The sequence below is a fragment of the Aplysia californica genome, unplaced genomic scaffold (assembly GCF_000002075.1).
Source record: "Aplysia californica isolate F4 #8 unplaced genomic scaffold, AplCal3.0 scaffold00095, whole genome shotgun sequence".
NCBI classification, from domain to species: Eukaryota; Metazoa; Mollusca; class Gastropoda; order Aplysiida; family Aplysiidae; genus Aplysia; species Aplysia californica.
In genome coordinates, this window is record NW_004797365.1 from 7,792 (window position 1) to 28,866 (window position 21,075).

Below are 21,075 nucleotides of genomic sequence, written 5' to 3' on the forward strand. Positions count from 1 at the left end.
ATATATATATATATATATATATATATATATATATATATATATATATATATTACATCTTACCTTTTCTTACTTAGTACACAATGCACAGATGAAAAAAATAAAACACATCTTCAACTCCCCCTAATCTAATTGCTCAACTGTCAAATTGTAACCCTTTAAGACAAAGATAAGAGTGCAATTCTCATGAAGGGAAAACATTTAAAGCAATAACTTTTCATTTTTGTCAGGACGTTGCATCCACTGGCCCACGATAGCCTTGACAAACACAATCAGAGCAGCCAACCTCTAATTCTAAAGTGATTCGAACTGTGTCAATGAGGGCGCAAAATATAAATTACAATCAGTAACAGTCATATGAACATATGGTTCTTATCTTCTAAGATGGCTGCGTGGGCCTAAAGTAATCCTTGTAACATTGTGAATAAAGTGAAAAACAAATTAAATAAATCTTTTTTTCTTTCTTTCTGAAACTGAAGTACCAAATGTGGTCATGTACTTGTCAAGATCCCCGTTGATTGTTGGCATCAGTTTTGTCCTTTCTCCTCCTCCTGTTTTCTTTAGTGATTGTTATTCTTTTGTTTCTCAAAGACCAAAAAATCCTGTTGAAAAAAACACACAAAAAAACCACTGTTACTTTCAAAACAATCACTGTTTTCGTCGGATTAAAACGATGAATCATTCATACAAAGTAGTTTAATTTAGCGCGCACACACACACACACACACACACACACACACACACACACACACACACACACACACACACACACACACACACACACAAACACACTCACACATTCACACACTCACACAAATAAACACACACGCAGACATTCACACTCACACACACACGCACACACACAAACACACAGACATTCATACACACACATAAACACACACACAAACACAATCTCTCTCTCTCTCTCTTTCTCTCTCTTCCTCTCCCTCTCTCAAAGGATAAACGAGGAAAAACAAATGTGGACTTACAATTACAAACACAGCACCAATCATGAGAGCTTTATGCTTGACATCCAGATTCATGGGAACTGTCAGGACAAGAATGAAATGCATGACATCAGAGTTAATTAATTTTGTCTATGAAAACAAAACCCTAATAAAACTAAAGATGTGCGATTGTTTTTGCGTGTGTGTGTGTGTGTGTGTGTGTGTGTGTGTGTGTGTGTGTGTGTGTGTGTGCGTGTGTGCGTGTGTGTGTGTGTATGTAAGTGTCTGAACAAAAAAGATCAATCTTCCCTTTCCATATCTTACCAACTAAATAAACTATACAAAACAATCTTATTCAGTTTAGTCTGTGTTTGAGTTTAAGCAAAGAAAACCAAATCAACACAATAACTGTCATGAGTGTGCGGAAAGATCATGACCAAGAGACAGAAACAACAGAGAGAAAGAAAAGCTGTAAAACCCAAACAAAGTGGCGCCCTACAACCACCCACTTTCAGCTTCAGAGGTCACTAAGGTACACATTTTTACAGCATGTCATGGGAAACTGGTCAGCTTACATGAGACCAAAAGAACTCCAACAGGGACAAGGTTTAAACCTGTTCCACTCAGATTAACTCATTTCTTACAGTGAGCCCCAAAAGCAGCTTGCATATCCCATGTTTTATGGCCCTGAGGTCAATTTTTCGCTCAAAGAATTCCAAATCTTTGCCTCTCCACTCTTCAGACTAACATAAACTAGCATACTATTATGCCCCATGTCTTTGGAAAGTCTATTAGAAATTCATTCCCTACATGTTGATTATAAACCATGCGTGTTTCTCAGATAGAAAATTGGAACTGGGGACAGTTAAAAAAACCTGAAGCTACACAGAAAAAATGGACTGTAAGATTACTATTAGTACAAAAAAACAACAACAACAAAAAAGCAATAGAATTACTTTGTGTACCTACAAATAGCAAAACATCAACACAAGGCAGCGGAAGGAAAAGGCAAGACAAACATACAGAAACAACAAAGGGAAAGAAAAGAAGCATCGTCTATCAATAGCTTACTCCAAACACTCACCACAGGCAGAAATGCTATCAATAATGAAAAATCAAGTGAACACTATGTCTTATAACCAGACAAAAACTATTCTGGTGCCTCTGACTGTGGTATATAACAGTACGATTCTTCGCCATCCCTGTCCCTGTTGTTTTATGCAAGAAAAATTCTGAAATTATGCAAACTGAGCCCAAAAATGTAAAATTATGCGATTCTGTAAATTTTTACAAAGAATGATAAAGGTAATCAAAAAGTATGAAAAAAAAAAGATCAAATTATGCTAAATTATGGTGGGTGCATAAAACCATGGGGACAGCATCACATGCAAAAAAATGCGAATTCAATGCCTGAGTGGGGAGGATTTTTTAAATCGATTATCCCCGTATATCTGTGAGGATGTTGAATCCCCACTTGAGCTGACCGTTACACTGACGAGAAAGGTCAAAGAAGCATGCCTGCTAAAATGTCTAAATTGAGATAATGAGGGTGTAAAATGTTTACTATTTCAATTGTTTTAAAAACTCACAAGTTACTCCAAAAGTATCGGCATCTGTGATCATTTCCCGGAAGGCACCAGCCCAGATTTTGCTTATGTTGCCAACCACATCATTATCCTTCAAACTTCTCACCTGAAATTTTTTTAAAAAGCTGTTAGTATAGATGGTTTCAACTTTCAACATACAAGTGCGTGCATGAGAAAAGGGTTCACATCGGCGCACTTTTACTTTTGTAGTTTATCAGACTTGGGCATAGCTAGATAACTTTTTCAGACAACTGTTTAGAAAAATGTTTAGATATACCGGTATCAAATAGTTTTTAACATATGTACCACGAAACGGTAAAATCAGGCGCTCGTCAATTTGTTAACATAGGAGTTATTGGAATCATCTAAAAAGATGTTTATTTGCCTTGCTTTAGATGAAAAAAATATCTATTTATCTTATATAGAAGTCCAGATATTTGCAATTGAAGGAGGCGGGGTCACCTGGTTCCAGAAGTAAAATTATCAAGAGTATGGCCGCCGAAGTTTGGTGACTTCTATAGCTTATGAGTCCTTGGAAACTGCAAATTTACATTTTTTGAGCCTCTAATCAATGTTTTTCTATAAAATCTACACATACAAGTGTCATGATATTCGATACTTATACTCGAATATAGTGAAGATGTTCAATACGAAAATGAACACTTCCCTTCCCTATGAAATCAATGGCTGAATGTTTACTATCGTCTTGTGCTCGTCTGACTTTGATCAAATATTAAGAATACATAACATCATAAAATGGTGCCAGAAGTGAAAAGGTTTGCCGCCCACTTAACAAGTGATAACAGGTAAAATAACTTCGTTTTGTGATTCTTTATCTAGATCTAGAGATTTAGAAAGTTTCGTAACATAGTACCAATAGTACGCGCACTCAGGCAATCTAGCAGACGTCGCGTCCTAGATCTTGATTCTACGTCACGCAAGGTACGTGAATGAACCAAGGGACGCAACCAAATCAAAGTTTCCTATCTCTAAAGTCAACAAGTTTTGCCTCCCTTTAAGATGGCACTAAAACTGCCACCACCACAGCCTATGAATTTCAGGAATGAAACAGGCCAGTTAGCTGACAAATGGAAATCATGGAGGGAGACAATAACTTTATACATAGATCTAACAATTCAAGACAAGCCTGAGAAAGAGAAAAGTCAAACTATTCTCTACCTCATATGAGAGGCAGGAAGGAAGATTTACCACACATGGCAAATCCCAGAAGAGGAAAGAGACAGAGTGGCCCCATTAATGGAAAGATTTAATAACTACTGCACTCCCAAAGCAAACATCACCTTAGAAAGGTACACGTTTAATACAGCAAGTCAAGCTGAGGGGGAAAGTGCGGAAGAATATGCCACAAAACTCAGGAAATTAAGTAGAAACTGCCATTATGGGAAGCTAGAAGACGAGCTAGTAAGAGACAGACTTATTGTGGGACTGAGGGACAACTCCTTGAAAGAACGGTTACTCAGAGAGAGTACACTTACACTGGATACAGCGTTGCAAATGTGCAAGATTGAAGAAATTTCCAAATCAGGAATGGGACTATTAGATAGCCAAGATAGAATGTCAGTCCACACTTTGTAGAGGAAAAAGTCCAGTCCGTCACCAAAAGTCTACTAACCATCAGCTAAACACAAACCCAAGTAGGGGTCCAGTTCAAAGATTCAGCCAAAGAAACGTTGCACCGATTGAGGAGGTTCCCCACACACTTTTCTTCAATGCCCTGCTCGAAACCAAACATGCAATTATTGCAAGAAGTTACACCACTTTAAGAAAGTATGCAGGAAACTCAGATGCAACAAGACCCATGAAATCACAATGGGGGATGACTCAACAGAAGAAGAAGAAGAACAGTATCGTTGTGCATTTGAGACAATAAAGCTGAACAAATCTGACAGAGAAGCTTTTGCAACTGTTAAAGTCAAGTTACCTGAGTGGAGTAAAGCAACTCTAAAGGCAAAGACGGATACTGGATCACAAGGAAACGCCTTGCCACTAAGACTGTACAGAAAGATGTTTCTATCAAAAGTTGACAAAGAAGGGATACCAACAGATTTGACACTATCTGAAGTCAAACTGACTGGATATGGTGGACACCAAATAAGGCAATTCGGAACTTGCAGCATTGAATGCAGTTACAAAGACAACACAGAATGTGCAATCTTCTACGTCACGGAAGACAAGGGATCAGCAATTCTTGGACTACCGACACTGCAAGCTCTAGGCATGATCAGTCTAAACTACTGCATTAAAAAGAAATGCAAGTCAAAGACAGAACATATCAGGAACAAAGAAGACTGATCAACAAGTACCCTGAGACCTTCAGAGGCATAGGGAAGTTTGAAGGCCGATACCACAAACACACAAGCAAAGATGTCCCACCAGTGATCCACCCTCAAAGGAAAGTGCCAATCCAGATCAAAGCCAAAATAAAGGAAGAGCTCAAAGAAATGAGAGAAAATAGGATCATAGAGAAAATTCAAGAAGGTCAACCTACTCAATGGGTCAACAGTCTGGTTTACAGAACAAAACCAAATGGAAGTTTACGTCTTTGTTTAGACCCAAAAGACTGGAACATGGCGATTCTCAGAGAACATTACACCACACCTACGCTAGAGGAAATTCTACTAAGCCTATCAGGTGCACAGTATTTTTCCATCCTGGATGCCAAATGTGGTTATTGGAATGTGGAGTTGGACGAAGAGTCAAGTTATCTCACAACATTCAACTCGCCAGAAGGAAGATTCCAATTTCTGAGAATGCCATCTGGATTAAGAATGAGTCAAGATATTTTTCAGATGAAGATTGACCAAACTTTTGAAGGATGCCAAGGTGTCATAGGCATTGCAGATGACATTGTTGTTTTTGGAAAAACAGAACAAAAACATGATCAAAACCTACACAAGATGATCAGAAGATGTGTAGAAACCGGACTGAAACTAAATCCAGAGAAATGTCGCATAAAGCAACATCAAATCAAGTTCTATGCTGTAATAGTCACTCAAGACAGAGTCAAATCCGACCCCTCAAAAGTGGCAGCCATAAGAAACATGAAGGCTCCAGAGAATAAAAAATAGCTACAATCTTTCTTAGGTCTGGCAACATACATGGGACATTTCATTCGGAAATCTAAGCACATTGACCGCACCCCTGAGAGAACTGCTCACAAAGTCAAGCAAGTTTGAATGGTCCCCAAACCATGAAGAAGCATTTCAGAGAATAAAAAATGCAATCACAGAAGAAGTCACGCTTGCATACTTTGACGCAAAGAAGGAAATCACTGTCCAAGTGGATGCATCTATGAAAGCTTTAGGAGCAACCCTAATGCAGGAAGGAAAATCAGTGCAAGTAAAACCCTCACTGATCAAGAAACACGCTACGCAAACATAGAACGAGAGTTGTTGGCCGTAGTCTATGGATGTGAAAGATTCCACACATACCTAAATGGACAAGAATTCACTGTGGTATCCGACCACAAACCTCTACAATCCATTCATCTCAAGCACTTTAAAGGCAGCACAGCCAAGATTGCAGAGGATGTTGTTGAGACTACAGCCTTACACTTTCACCATCAAGTACATTCCAGGGAAAGATATTATGTGTATTGCAGATGCACTGTCAAGGCTGTCTGTGTCAGATGAAGAGATAAAACCTTTGGAAACACAACGCATCAAAATCCATGAAATCCTGCCTCAGTTTAGTGATAACTACATCTACCGAATCACAGAGAACACAAAAACAGACACAGAACTCAATGCCTTGAAAGAGACGACCTACAATGGGTGGCCAGGAAATATCAAAGATGTTCCACAAACTATGCCGTCCATATTGGAACTACAGAGATGAAATCTCAATTGAAGATGGAGTGCTCATGAAGGGATACAGAATCACCGTACCACGGAAGATGAAACCCGAAGTCCTGAACAAACTACATGAACCTCACTTAGGGTTAGAGAAAACCAAACTGAGAGCAAGAGAAAGTGTGTTCTGGAAAGATATTAACAAAGACATTGAAGACATTGTCAGAAAGTGTAAAACATGCCAGAAACACCAAAGTGGACAGCAAAAGGAACCACTGATACAAACAGAAATTCCGCCAAGACCATGGCATACGATAGGAATTGACCTTTTCTATCTCAAAGGAGAAGTCCTTATAACTGACTACTTTTCAAAATTCCCATTTGTGAGGAAAATCCCAAAGAACCAAAGCTCAAGTCACAAGATCGTCACCCTCACCAAACAAATTTTCAGTGAACAAGGAATACCAAAAGTGGTTAGATCCGACAATGGACCCCACTTCAGTGGATCCCCATTCAGAAAGTTTTCAGAAGAATACAACTTCAGACACGAAACAAGCTCACCTCACTAGCCAAGAAGTAATGGATACATTGAAAGCCAGGTGAAATTGGTGAAACGGACTCTGGCGAAAGCTTTAGAATCCAACCAAGATCCATACAAGGCTATACTAGCTCTGAGAACTACACTGATTGACAACAAGCTGCCCTCTCCGGCACGCATTCTTTTTGGCAGACAAATTGAAGACTCATTACCAAGGAAAATACAGAAGCAACAAAATGCAGAAGAGGTACAATCATATCTGCAACACAGACAAGAAACACAAAAACTCTATCATGACAAGAGTGCGAAACAGTTGCCCCCACCTTCAAACAACCAGCCAGTGACCATAAGAAATCCTATCAACAAGAAAATGGAACCAGCAACAATAGAACCTCAAGGTACCGGTACTCCTCGTGCTGAAACACCCAGATCATACATAATCCGAACAGAGAAGGACAAATCTTCAGACGCAACCGAGTCCATAATATGGGACCCAGTTCGAGCCCCAAGTCAGCAACACCATTCTGCAAATCACCACACCAGACAGCACTACACCTACATCAAGAGCAGACGCTGTCTGTACCAACCCCAAATGATTCCCGTACAAGCCAATCAACACCACACAGACCCAGAGAAACAACGAGAAGCCCTGCCACACTCCCCACCAGGCGAAGTCAACGCACAATCATTGCCCCTAAGCGGCTCGACCTCTGAAACCTCAAAACTACTTTTCGTCTAAACCCTCCTCGTCTTTATACAATTTTTTTTTCTCAAAAAGAGGAAGAGTGACAAAAGGAATAGCCTAATGTCATTGAAATTTTGTACATACACCAATGGTTAGGAAGTGTAGATTGCAAACACCCACACAACACGTGATATTACACAATGCAATCATCAAGGAAGGAATACAAGATGGAAGAGGTTTCACAAATAAACAACACACTAGGAAGTGCATGGCCATTTTTCTTATTTCAGGTTATTAACTCAAATCACTGTTACAAGTCCAAGCTCAGTGCCCATGATAAACACTTGCCAAGCACAGAAATAATGAACAATGTTGTTGTTATAGTTAAGTTTCATTTTAAACAACAATAATGAAAGACCCAAAACAAGCTTGAAAAACATTCCAACTCTTGTGAAAATAAGTATCATTGATATAGTAAAGCTGATGATGATAACAATAGATAAATAATTCTACTCTATAACATTAGAAGTGCATACATGGAGGAAATAATTATTTTAATTGTTAATTGACAAAGAAACCTTGGTCACTTCAAATGTCATCGAGTCACATCAAGCTTATGTCCATGTGAGCCTATAATCCTGTTTGCTAGATTTGAAATTATTATAATAGTTGACGAAATAGTCAACGAATAATGGTAATAACATAAATTGTTGCCAAGAGATATTTTTTTGTTGAGTATTGAGTTGGGATAAAGTTTTTAAAATTTTCCTTAACGTCTTATTTTGTTAAGTTCAGAAACGGAAGGATTCAAAAAAGATATTGGAAATGTCCATTTTGGATTTTTCTATAAAGTAAAGGGGATGTCGTGATATTCGATACTTATACTATACTCAAATATAGTGAAGATGTTTGAAACAAAAATAAACACTTCCCTTCCTTATGAAATCAATATGGCTGAATGTTTACTATCGTCTTGTGCTCGTCTGACTTTGATCAAATATTAAGAATACATAACATCATAACAAGAAGTGATTTTGAATGGACATACACAGTGTTGAGCCAAAAAACAAAAAATTGAAAAAAAATTCCAAACCGGCTGAAAAATGCCGATTTCTCGGATTTCATTATTTTCACCAGCCCCTGATTTCACCACGAAGCCTCGCATATGGTCATTGCTGAGAGTCATGTCAATCTTCGGTGACTTTTCATATGAGAAATCTCATATCTCCAAATGCTATACAATTTTCTCCCTTAATTTTTACATGGACCCTGTAATTTTTTTCCTTTCAAAATGTTACATTATATCAAACTGCAATATCATAAAATGTCCATGTGATTAAAAATGTGATCTTTTCTGCATTTTCCCCCTATAATCTTCAATATAAAAAGGGTAAGTGACTATTCTTCTAAAAAAGGTTCAGTAAATTCCACTTCATTGCATAAATTAGAAAAAAGATGCTGTAAATTCTGCTTCACTGCGTAGATTATAAAATCATATCATTATAACAAGACAGATGACAAGAGATTCCTATCTCTGTAAAGTCTATTTATATACACAACATGTTTTTGAACAAAGATGTAATTATTATTAATAAGCAACTGAAAGAAATACATGTATTATGTAAGAATTACATAAAAATGGAGGACATCGGAAAAAATCCAAAACATCTATATTTTTCAAGCCATTTCTTATTATTTATTGGTAAGAAGATCAACCTCTTCAAGATGACAATATACATAGGTTTTTGTCAACAATAGAAATACAATTTTAATTGTATGTGCTGCATCGGAAAAATTTGCACATGGGAGGTGGAAGGGAGAGGATACGTTAAGGGAACACCATGGTGGAATGACAACGTTAAAGAGGCCATCAAAGAAAAGAAGAAACTTTTTCAGAAATGGATAAAATCCCAGGACGATAACGACTACACGCAATATAGACTAGCAAGAAGGAACTGCAAAAGAGTTGTTAGAGCATCAAAAAATGAATCTTACAAAAAATATGGAGAACATCTAAGCGAACTGCGCCATAAATCACTACGTGACTTCTACAGAAGTGTAAAATCAATGAGGCTCAGAGAAGAACCGTACGACCCAACAGCTATAATTAATGACAAAACAGGGAACCTAATTACCGACAGCTCCAAAATTATATCTAGATGGAGGGAATATTTCACAGAACTCTTGAACACCACCCAAAAGCAAACAAACAAAGAATTCCAACCAAATCACCCAGAGGAAGAAGAACCAACTATCCTACCATCAGACAAGCAGTTAAAACCAGCCCAAAAAGCAGAAGCGCAAGAATAGATGAGCTAACCACGGAGACCATCCTAGCATGTGTTGAAACTGGAATAACTTGGCTCACAAAAATCTTCCAGAAAGCATGGGCAGAAAGAAAAGTTCTCACCGACTGGCAAAAAGCGGTCATTGTACCAATCTGGAAGAAGAAAGGCAGTAAGAGAGACTGTGGAATGTATAGAGGCATTTCACGGCTAAGCCATGTGGGCAAGATGTTCGCCAAGATATTGGAATGGCGAACAAGACACAAAGTTGAACCATTTCTGAGTGAGGCCCAAATGGGATTTAGAAAGGGAAGAGGATGCACCGACGCAATATCTGCCCTACGACAAATGTGCGAAAGGGTAATAGAACACAACAGGGAACTAAATATAGTATTTATAAACCAGGAGAAAGTGTTTGACAGAGTGAACAGAAACAAACTGTGGAAAGAACTTGAAAACTACACTGTAAGAGGCCAACTTCTAGATAACATCCGTGCCATTTACGAGAACAGCATAAGTAGAGTACGAAGGTCAGAGGGACTCACCGAAAGGTTCGAGATAACATCCGGAGTAAGACAAAGTTGCGTCCTATCACCACTACTATTTATCATATGGATAGAATTATAAAAGAGGCCAACATAGAACCTGACTCCCTAAATGAATTACTCTTCGCTGATGACAAAAGCCTGGTACACAAAGATGAACGAAGTCTCCAGCGCCACACAACCACATTAAACGAAGAATGTAACAACTATGACATGAAGACCAACATCAACAAAATAGAGACATGAAAGTAAGCAGAAAGCCAGAACCACATAGGATACAAATCAACAACAACAGTCTCAGACAGGTCCAAGAATTTAAGTACCTCGGAAATATATTCACAGAGGATGGGCGACTGAACAGAGAAATTGAAACACGAATACAAAAAGGCCAATAATGTTAGTTACCAGCTTACTCCACTACTGAAACATCCTAACATCCCAATGACAACAAAACTCAAAATGATCAACACCATATTCATCCCAACACTCACCTATCAAAGCCAAACACGGACCATGAACAAGACATTAGAGCAAAGAATTACAACATGTGAAATGCGATGCCCTAGAAAAGCAGTAAACAAAACCAGGCGAGACAAAATTAGAAACTCTGTAATCCGAGAACTGGTGGGCACAAATGATGTCATGCATCACATCCAACACCAAAGAATCAAATGGTTCAGACATCTACTACTATTACCAACACACCATCCAACACAATGTGTCTACATCCAAAAATTTGATGGCAACAAGGCTAGAGGGCGACCGAAAAAGACCAGGATAGATGGAGTCAGGGAAACATTAACCACCCACGGCATCCTCCTGACCCAAGCTCTCCGGCTGGTGACAGAGAGACGTCTCTTTCTTCCTGCGACACCCAAAAGCGTATAAGCAGCGGATAAAAGTAAAGTAAAGTGTGTATGACGTGTGTATGGGTATGTATGTGTGTGGTGTGTATGTGTGTGTGTGAGTGTGTGGGGGGGGGGGGGGGGAGAAGAGGAGATGGTGGAGGTTATAAAAAGAGTTACCAAAAAATCCAACTATACAGTGACAATTCATGTTTTTTTATGTTTTGTTGTTAACACAGCATGCAAAATTTGAAGACTATTGCTCTTAAGTCGTTTTTTTTTTTCATTTGGAAGCCTTAGTATTTTTATGTATTAAAATCTGATGAAACAAGACAATCTACGTAATCTTTAAAAAAATGAGAAAAAAGGCTACCTTTACATAATATTCCTCTCAGTTGCAAAGGAATTATGACAATTCCATCAAATTCAACCCTCTTACCAATTTCCATGATTACACTGAAGACAGTATTAATTAAAATCTTTGTATAGACAAAAATCAAAAGGGAGCCCAATCTCAGTATCTTACTTTCAGTCTTTGAGCAGTTTTATTAAACACTGAGGAGAATTACGAGCTTTGATGTCTTACAGGAAACTTGATGTCATCAGTACAGCCACAAACACACTGGCAGGGACAACATGGACCCCAGATTTCATAAAGAAGGGTGTCATCAGGGCCGTGGATGCCAAAGTGGGGTGAACATTTCGATGTCCTGAAGAAAAATAACATGTCGGCATATTTTTTTTTTTTCAAAAGAAAAAGAAAATATATAAGCCCTATCATTCAAGCGCATAGAGCCTGCTGTTGAGAAGGGATATGCGCTATACAAATGCTATTTACTATTATTATTATTATTATTATTATTCAATTCGAATAACACCGAGTCTCTGCCAGTAAGGTTAAACACTTTTGTTTGTTTTAAATTACGATATATTAACAATCTTACCAACAGTTGACACCATAAAAAGTAAAAAGTACAGTTCACAACTTTCCCCAAAATATGAGCAATCCTAGAAGATAATTAAAAAAAAAATTACATTTTTAAAAAGTGTTTGACCTATTTGGCAAATATGCATAGAGTCAGACACTGAGGATATAAATTGAATATATAAAGCTAACGAATGGAGAGGATTCACCTCCAAAGTGATCCACCTTGAGAGCTTCTCAAAACAAAGAGATTTATAAAAGACATCAGAAACAGGGTGATCTCCACTTACTTTATTTTGCTCTTACTCAGGATCTAAATGTGGATATTCTAAAGGAAAGATGAATTCAGAAAAATTAGGCTCTTATAGAGTGAGAACAAAAACTAGATTTGTGCTGATGAAGACTGTTTGAAATTCTTCGACGATTTTGTGAAAATATTTAATTAAACATATTATGTAGATTAGGCCTGGTACAGAATACGCTGCCAGTTTTCAAAGTGGTAAAACCATGCTAATAGCTAGAACTGTAGTAAGGACTTTTCCTGCACTTAAACTTTATGTAAACTTTAAGTTAGCGGAAATCATAACAGCAGCACAATGAAAAATCCCCAATTCTAAAGTAAGCTTTCACTTTATCCTATCAGACTTTTTAAAACAAATTTACAGGTATGTGTGTTTTAACTGCTCTGTCATATCATCCCCAGCCTACAGAATTTTACAAAAGTAAAAAGAAAAAAAATGATAAAAAATAAGTAACACAAGTAGAGATTAAGTTCGTGTCACTCATAAATTACAAATTCAATTCCTACATTTGAAATCAATGATTTAATAACTTGACCAAAGTCTACTTAAGCACCCCGATTATTTAAATGATTTATAAGAGTTCTTCATGCAATTTTTCCCTTTTCGTGCAATGCAACATGACGATCCACATGTAGCATCTCACACAGTGAAGACCCCAGAAATGTGCAGAAGGACAAGTGATTTCCGAAAGGAGGGCTCAAATTCATTTCCCCCAATAATTCTACTCTTTTTTCACCAGAAGACAGAGAGAAGGGGTCAGAATGGAACTGAGAGACAGAGAGACTAATCATGCTAGCTAAAGAAAAAAAAACAACCCCCAAAAAACCCACATAAATAAACAAATAAACTAGTTGAAATAAGCTCAGGAATTGACAACCTGTATGGAAAGCTTTTTAGCAGGAGAGAGCCATATAATGTATACATTATCACGAGATCAGCTATGACGTTTTCTCTTCTTTATCTCATGAATATCCGGAACTTCAAGTGCAACGTAATACACACAACAACAACAACACAGGATGAACTAATTTGGTTTTGAGGGTAGATGCCCCAGCATCCTGAAAAAGATTGCTTGAGTAAAGAGAAACATTTCAACTAAATAATGGCAATAAAGATTTATGAAGAAATAAAATAATGGAAGCAAAGAAGTCTGAAAAGTTCATTTCATTTTAGGTTAACCTAAGAGAAGTAGAATACTGGCTTTTGGAATGCCATAATTATGCCAAATGTGGCAGGAAGTTTTGTCAAATCTCCATTTGATACACATTTGAGGAACAGTGTTAGTCGCAGTTTTAGTTTCTCAAAGGAAAACCTCGCTACCAAACAATACCAAATGGAACTTTGATGAAACTTTTAGGCTCTTCCTCTTACTCATAGAAAACTAAAGTTCTACCACCAACTGGGGAAATTAATTTTGTTGTGTATCCCTATTAGTTAGCAGGGATAACCTACTTCCGTAAGCTTAGTTTGACCTTGTCTGCTTAGGTTGAAACGCATATCTCCTTTCAAAGTTCTGAAGTGTATTGATGGGGTCCAAAACAATTGGATAAGTAAAGAAAAGCGCATAAACAAAATGACAGTTTATTAGGATGAAAAAAGGAAAACAGACTTACAGAAGTAAATGAAGGAAACAAAAGAAGTAGGCCTTACCAGCAGAAGAGAGGGGAGGAAGGTAGAGGTACTAATTGACACCCACAAGTGTCCAACTTTGACAAGGGTGACAGACAAGTGTAAGCAAAATATAGGGCCTACTCACTTCAAGGTTACCTTCCCAAGATAATTTCCTTCTCTGTCTTTGACGTACACAGGGTACTGACAGCATCCATCAGCACACCAACAGCAGCCTTTACAACATAGAAATGGACGCTCAATGCGAAGAACTTCCTAAAAGGAACAGAAATTAAAATTGAACAAAAACAAAACTAAACAAATAAACGTGCTAAGCTCAGGAACTGACATACTATATGGAAAACATCCTGAAAAAGATTGCTTCAATAAAGAGAAGCATTTCAACTAAATAATGGCAATGAAGTATTAGGAAAAAGGAAGACAGTAGACAGACTGAAATAAAAGAATGGAAGCAAAGAACCTACCAGTGTCATGCTCCAGCCATTTACTTCTAGTTGTTTAACTGAGTTAAGTTTTAACAACCAGAAACATACAATATTGATAAAACGATAGTGAATAAGTGCTAAGAAAATGCAAACCAAAAGAACAGAAACAAAACGGGGAAGTGTAAAAATTCAGCCCTATCCAATCACATGCTGTAAAAGAACCAGAAACAAATTTCGATTTTGTCAAGCAAAGTAATGAAAATATTTCAAAACAGCATAAAATCATCTATCATACTGACATTTCAAACTACATGTATTTCCAGACGAACTACCGTAACTCTAAGGCAACAAGAAATCGAGAGAAAGGCTTCTGTAGCTAGCACAATAAATCTCTTTGTCTCTTAGTTCCATTCTTGCTCTTTCTCTCCGTCGATCTCTTCCAATCCCTTACACAAAGCTCTTATATCTCGCCGATTGGCGATATTTACCACCCAGTTTCTTTGAATGTTCTCCAAAATATGAAGGCAAAGTGTTAATTAAACACTCCTCATCCGCCAAACTCATAATACATATTGTAAAATCAAGAATGTATTACATGAGGAACTAATAGTCAACCAGTTCATTTCAGCTAATCTTCTTCTTCTGCATACCCCTGCTATTGCTAGGAAAGTAACTGACTGTAAGATCTTCATCTCACAGCGCTGATGATTTGTTTGGCCATCTAATCTAGATAAAATATAGAATCACCCCTTACCTCACAGACAGCCACATGCCTATTCGAAGATGTATTCTTATATTTATGCTAACTAGAGTGGTTTCAGTTTATTGTAGGAATCAATTTTGAACATACCTGGATGAAAGGCCTACTCTTTTCGATTTTAGAACCGCCAAGTGCCCCAAGGGATTCTTTAACGAGTGAAACTTTCACACTGAACTTACAAAATCTTTCTTCTTATCCAAAAAGACTATGTGCTTGATCCCACTCCAAGGTATCCAATAAGCCCCCCTTCCGTCCGACCAAATTCCATACACGCCCCCCCCCCCCTTTATTACTTTCCAACTTGCCACAACCAACGATAATGTGAAACATTACATCTAGAATCTAGATATCTGAATGAAACTTGTTATCCCAGAGGTCCAGAGTTTGATCTGTTTTGTTTTCATTAAAAAAAAAAAAAAATTTTAATTCCCTGATTCTAGGATAGTTACTTTAAGGTATTGAATATCGAATAAAGGGAGGGGGGGGGGGGGGTAGGAATAAAAGGAGGGGGGGGGGGGGGGGGGGAAAAAAAAAATTTAAAAAGGGGGGGGGGGGGGGGGGTAGACAAGTAGTTCAAAATCCCGGGTTGGGGGGGAGTATATAGATAAAAAAGGGATGGGGTGGGGAATGCCACATTCAACCTCATAACCGTGTACTAGTAGGAACAAATCTGTTTTATTTCTCCTTCAGTGAATAAAAGTTCATGAGATCATGAAATTTCAGTGATTTTAGTAAGTTACTGTGACAACTTTTCCCATTTAGTATTTAGGAACAAACCAGTTTCATAAAAAAATATAAACTAATGGGCAAAAGTTTTTAAAATGCACCAAAAATTGAGGTACCCAATCCGGTACTGGTACTAATACTGAGGGTATTTTGCCATTTACAAAAAGAAGAAGTAGGTAAAGGAGTCCACTTCTTCCAGGGGCGTAGTGTCTTCGACCATCACAGCAAGGCTTGAAACTTTTCCTAGCTTCACTACTTTCAAGTTGCCCAGAGGTATATGTAGGCCAACACTCTGAGATTACATAGTAAGAATTAAAATCTATAAGAGCTTTCGTAGGGCAATTAATCAGTTAAAAAAAATTCCTTAGTCCGGTCACCCAGAGGCACAATCTGACTTGCAACCTTCATTCGAAGTGCAGCAAAGCTCAAAATAAACCATGTCATCATACTTCGTATTTGAAAGGAGGAGGGTAGTACGGCAAGCCACGCCGAGATTCACAACAACCAGCATAGAATGATGAAGCATGACACCAGATTACAGTCGAAATGTTGGCTTCATAGAGTGGGGATCCCAGATGTGAGTAATAGGACAAGTAAGTTGCAAAGGGAGAGCTCAACGAGACTATTATCCATTTTTTACCTGCTGGTAATTATCTGTGATGTGGATAACAAAGCCTCTGTTGGGTCCACAACAGATCCTGTTGCACAAATCAGACTCTGTAGGATTAAAAAAACACAAACCTACAGTCTACAGACAATTTTTAATACAATAAATATACATCCAATGATTTTGAAGCTAAAAGGACAGTTTCTTTTAGTGTTACTTATTTTCAGGCATGAACTTAAAAGAGGATAGTGATTAAAAAAATAAAAAGATAACCATAGAAAAGTTTTAAAAACTGATGTAAAAAAAAAATTGCTGCAAGTATTTCTGATCCTCAGAGAGTACATATGGTCATATTATGATAAAATGCCACAAGCCCAAACAGCAAACTTTTTAAGGAAAGAGGAAAAAACTGTTTTGTTCCCTAAAAAAGTACATGCACATTTTAAAACTGATAATGAAAGAAGATAAAGGCATCTTTTATTGGTTAACACAAACTGTTTAGTGAAAAGCTGTTTTTGTAATGAGATAACTGGGTAGGCACATTGTTCGATCCTTGGTTTGCTAGAGGAGAATCATCATACAGCTTATCACAGCTTTCTTAGATATTATTGATAGCTTTTAGACCTATAAAGGATAAAACATAAATTATAATATTACACTGATAAACAAAAAACAGAAAAGGTTCTGTAGAAACTGTTTTGTCAGTTTATTAAAGACATCCTCAAACTGCACTCTTGACAGATTTAGTACATTCCAACATATAAAAAGTATCCAAATGATGATAGGTTCCTGTAATAGCTTCGAAGTGTTATTGGAAATAATATTGTTGTAGTTAATTGTGAGCGTTATAATACTTTAAGAAGTAAATGTCTGATTTCGCCTCCTTTTTTAAAAATGGGAACACTCATAAGTCACATTTATTAATCAATCACACGCACGCATCCACGCACACACGCACGCACGCAGCATGCATGCACAGCAAAAAATAAAAACCAAAGGCTACGAAGAAATTCTAGTAAATGAAAATGAAACAATTTGAGAAAGTATCTTTCCCTTCAATAGTCCATCATAAATTTAGCCTCCCTCTCAGCATCAGGATTCCCCAACAGTCTAACTAAATTATTGCCCCTTTGTCTACATCAGCCGGCCCAAATATATGTACATAGTTTCGGCATAACTAAGAGACACATCATAAAAGTCTCTTATACGCAGACTTTTGCCACTGGACCACATGGCCATGTAGGCGGTTATAAAGCTCTTTTATGTTACCCAGCAGAGCATAGCTAGCGATCTTGGAGCACCATGTAATTTGACAGCTGCAGGCATGGCATTTTGCGTTTCCTTGCTTTTTTTCAACATTTAGAATTTGAATTTGGACAAAATATTTCTAGAGCACATGCAACTGACATCACAGATTAAGAAACAGCAATTTTTTTTAAACCAACATTTTTTACTTGTGACATTGATTCATCGGGCTGACGATATGTGATTTTGAGGCGATATTTTTCTTTTATTAAATTTGTCCAAAACAATAAAGGGGTTCAACGTCAACCCCGCTTACTCAAGGATCGGGAGCCAGAAAAACATGTGACACAAAAATCTAACAAACAATTTGATAACAAAATTGGGCCTACAATACACGCAAAAAAGAGCTGTATAGACACTAAGAGTAATTTTATTTTAGTAAGAGTTTTACGTCACTTGCAACAAGATAAGGTCATAAAGTGCCGAAGATTAGAGGTGTTACAAGAGAGTAACAAACACAAACTAGAAGTAGGGGGGATGAGGACGATAGATGTTTGGATAGGAAAGAAGGAGCAAACCACACTAGAGCACCCGCCAACCACCCACACTCAGAGAAAGAGCATGTACATGCACGCACATATTATAGTGAGTGTACACGTATCAGCTTTTTATTTGTTACCTGAAAAGGCAGAGATTACTTTTGTACATGTCGGATCATCTGGGTTTTTCCAAAGGATTTTTAATTGTTTAAATTTTTTCGGATAAAAAAAAATTCAGCATTTTTTTCTTTTATAGTAGAGGGTTTTACGGCGCTCGCAACTGCATAAGGTCATATGAGCGCCGCGGGGTGGGTGTCAACAGAGAAGTCTTTACAGAGGGAATCAAACTTAGACTGCTCACCTCTCTAGCTTTAACAGCATAAGGCCTGCTTCGACTATCAAGGCACCCCAAAATAGCAGGTCACAAGAGAGTGACAAACATACAAAAGAAGTAGAGGAAAATGACAATAGTAAGGATCAGGAAAGAAAAAGCAGCAGTTCCCTGTTGAAGATCAGGCACATTTGTGAGTGTGACATGAGTCAGCCCATTTACAATTCTACTATGCTTGAACAAGAAATGTTCCCCCTTTGGGAATGGCCTAAAGACACTTCAGTCAGTGGCACTGCCCCGGGGGGTACATTTTCTGCTTTTCCACTATCTCTAAAAAGCAGAATTTAATTCCTTAAGACCCTGGTTATACAGAATTCATTTAAAGAAATAAAAATATACTGGCTGAACATTGGGTAGACAAATGAGTACCTTACTAGTATTTGTGAGGCATCATGGTGAAATCAGGAGCTCGTCAAAATAATTAAATCAAAGAAACCAGCATTTTCCTGCGCTTTTGGCAATGTCTATCCAAAAAATGTTTTCACTCAAAACCTTTTTAATTCATTCCAAAACACATTTCTGTGTGGATTTTACAGGAAAACGTAGATTAAAGGCAAAAAAATTTGTAAATGTTCAGTTTCCAAGGACTCTCAAACTTTGGAAATCCCTCAAATTGGGCAGCCATTTTCACGCTAATTTGACCTCTGAAACCAGATGATGCTTGATTCCATTGTGTAGAGCCACATTTAACATTGGGTAATGTAAAATGATGTAATACTTTAAGCCCTAAATAAGTCACATATTTCTACAAGAAAAGACAAACTCACCTTCAAAAGCATAATAGACCTGTTGGTTCATGCTGTTCAGGATCCGGTACTTGTTTTTGCATTCCCAGCCCGTCATCACTGAAATTTTTAACTTGACAATTACAATAAAGGCTAATACTAAAAATTTCTACCACACATAATTAGCTATCAATGCTATGAGTATAGTCTTGGAATGAAATTTTATACTGCATAGGCCCTACTGGAACCCCAGAAACAATTTTTTAAAAACTTGTGCGATCTACAATAAATGTCAAAGTATCTGCCAATGGAGTTCCCTCTTTTTTGTAGTCAGAACAAGAAGAATCAGAACATGACTGCGTTGTGAGTGATATACTAAAAACTAAAGATAAAACTATGGCATCAGATATTATCTATCACAACAACAACAAACAAAAAAAAGAAACCCGGAAAAGGCAACCTATCGCCTTTGCATGATTGCAATGCAAATTTTTTCGAATAGGCCCAAATAAAAGTGTGTAGGGGATAAAAGTGTAAACAACCAAACTGTCAAATACTTCAGAATATAGAATTTGTTACAATGATAAAAGTAGAACTAAGGACTTAGTTACTATAGAGAAGAGTATGAAACCCAATAATATGCCCTGAAGTTGGGGTATTTCTCTAAACGAATAAGTTCGTGGAAAGATTTTGTCACAAGGTAGGCCTACCAAAAAATAACATTTTCATTCAATCACGTGTTTTGCATTTTAACATTTAGATTGCATGACCATATACCATTCTCTATTGGTTAACTCATGGTGGTCATCGTTTCTCCATGGACATACTTTGCAAATTGAAAATATGTCCACGTTGACGGCAGACGACGTGCTCATGACTGGTAATCAGGACAATGCAGGGTGAGCAATCTATATTTACACAAGGAGAAATTAAATACCCCTTATAAGATGAACTGGGCTGGCATTTATGAAGTTCTTTATTGCTACATGCAGTAAGACTCATTCCATGCAATACCTTCAAATAACTCCACAATTTGTTTGCAAATGAGTTGGTCCACTTGGGTCAGGTATTCGAGTCCAGTAGGTACTCCAGGCATAGCCCCGGGGTGAGGAACCATTTGAACTGTGAACATAAAACAAAAAAAGTAAAATGTAATTATTATATTATCAAAAAGACATAAAAAAGAGGAACATGAAAAAACAAGTGGGGTCTGTAATGTAATATTATTATTACTCTCTTAACCATTGCATGCAAAAGACGTGAGTTCACTTCCATATTCCATGGTGTGGAAGATTTCATTTTGTATCCCCATCCATCTGCTGACATTATTGTATCCTATCTTACTCAATGTCGGTCTTGAGAGGCAGGGTCAATTCAGCCCTTCTTCCATTTGGTCTTTATTGTGTCGATGGGGATGTAAAAGTTTAACATTTACAATTTAAAGAAACGCAGAAAACAGAAGAAGACAAAAGAAAAGAAAGCAATAAGTTATTTCTCTGCAATGTTAAGTAGGCCTACTTTTTGTATGACAAGATGTAATAGGTCACTGAGTTTAACAAAA

General features: G+C 37.4%; 1 protein-coding gene across 1 annotated transcript; it reads right to left on the bottom strand.

Annotated features, from left to right (window-relative positions):
• Nucleotides 1-449: 449 nt before the first annotated feature.
• LOC101850237 (phospholipid scramblase 1) lies at nucleotides 450-20,637 on the bottom strand. The gene is made up of 8 exons (XM_005095076.3): nucleotides 20,529-20,637; nucleotides 19,557-19,634; nucleotides 16,648-16,724; nucleotides 14,224-14,351; nucleotides 11,827-11,950; nucleotides 2,534-2,636; nucleotides 987-1,045; nucleotides 450-599 (listed from the first exon to the last, which is right to left on the bottom strand). Exons 1-8 carry the CDS (start codon nucleotides 20,629-20,631, stop codon nucleotides 558-560), a joined length of 714 nt encoding a protein of 237 aa, XP_005095133.1. The 5' UTR covers nucleotides 20,632-20,637; the 3' UTR covers nucleotides 450-557.
• Between the last annotated feature and the right edge of the window lie 438 nt (nucleotides 20,638-21,075).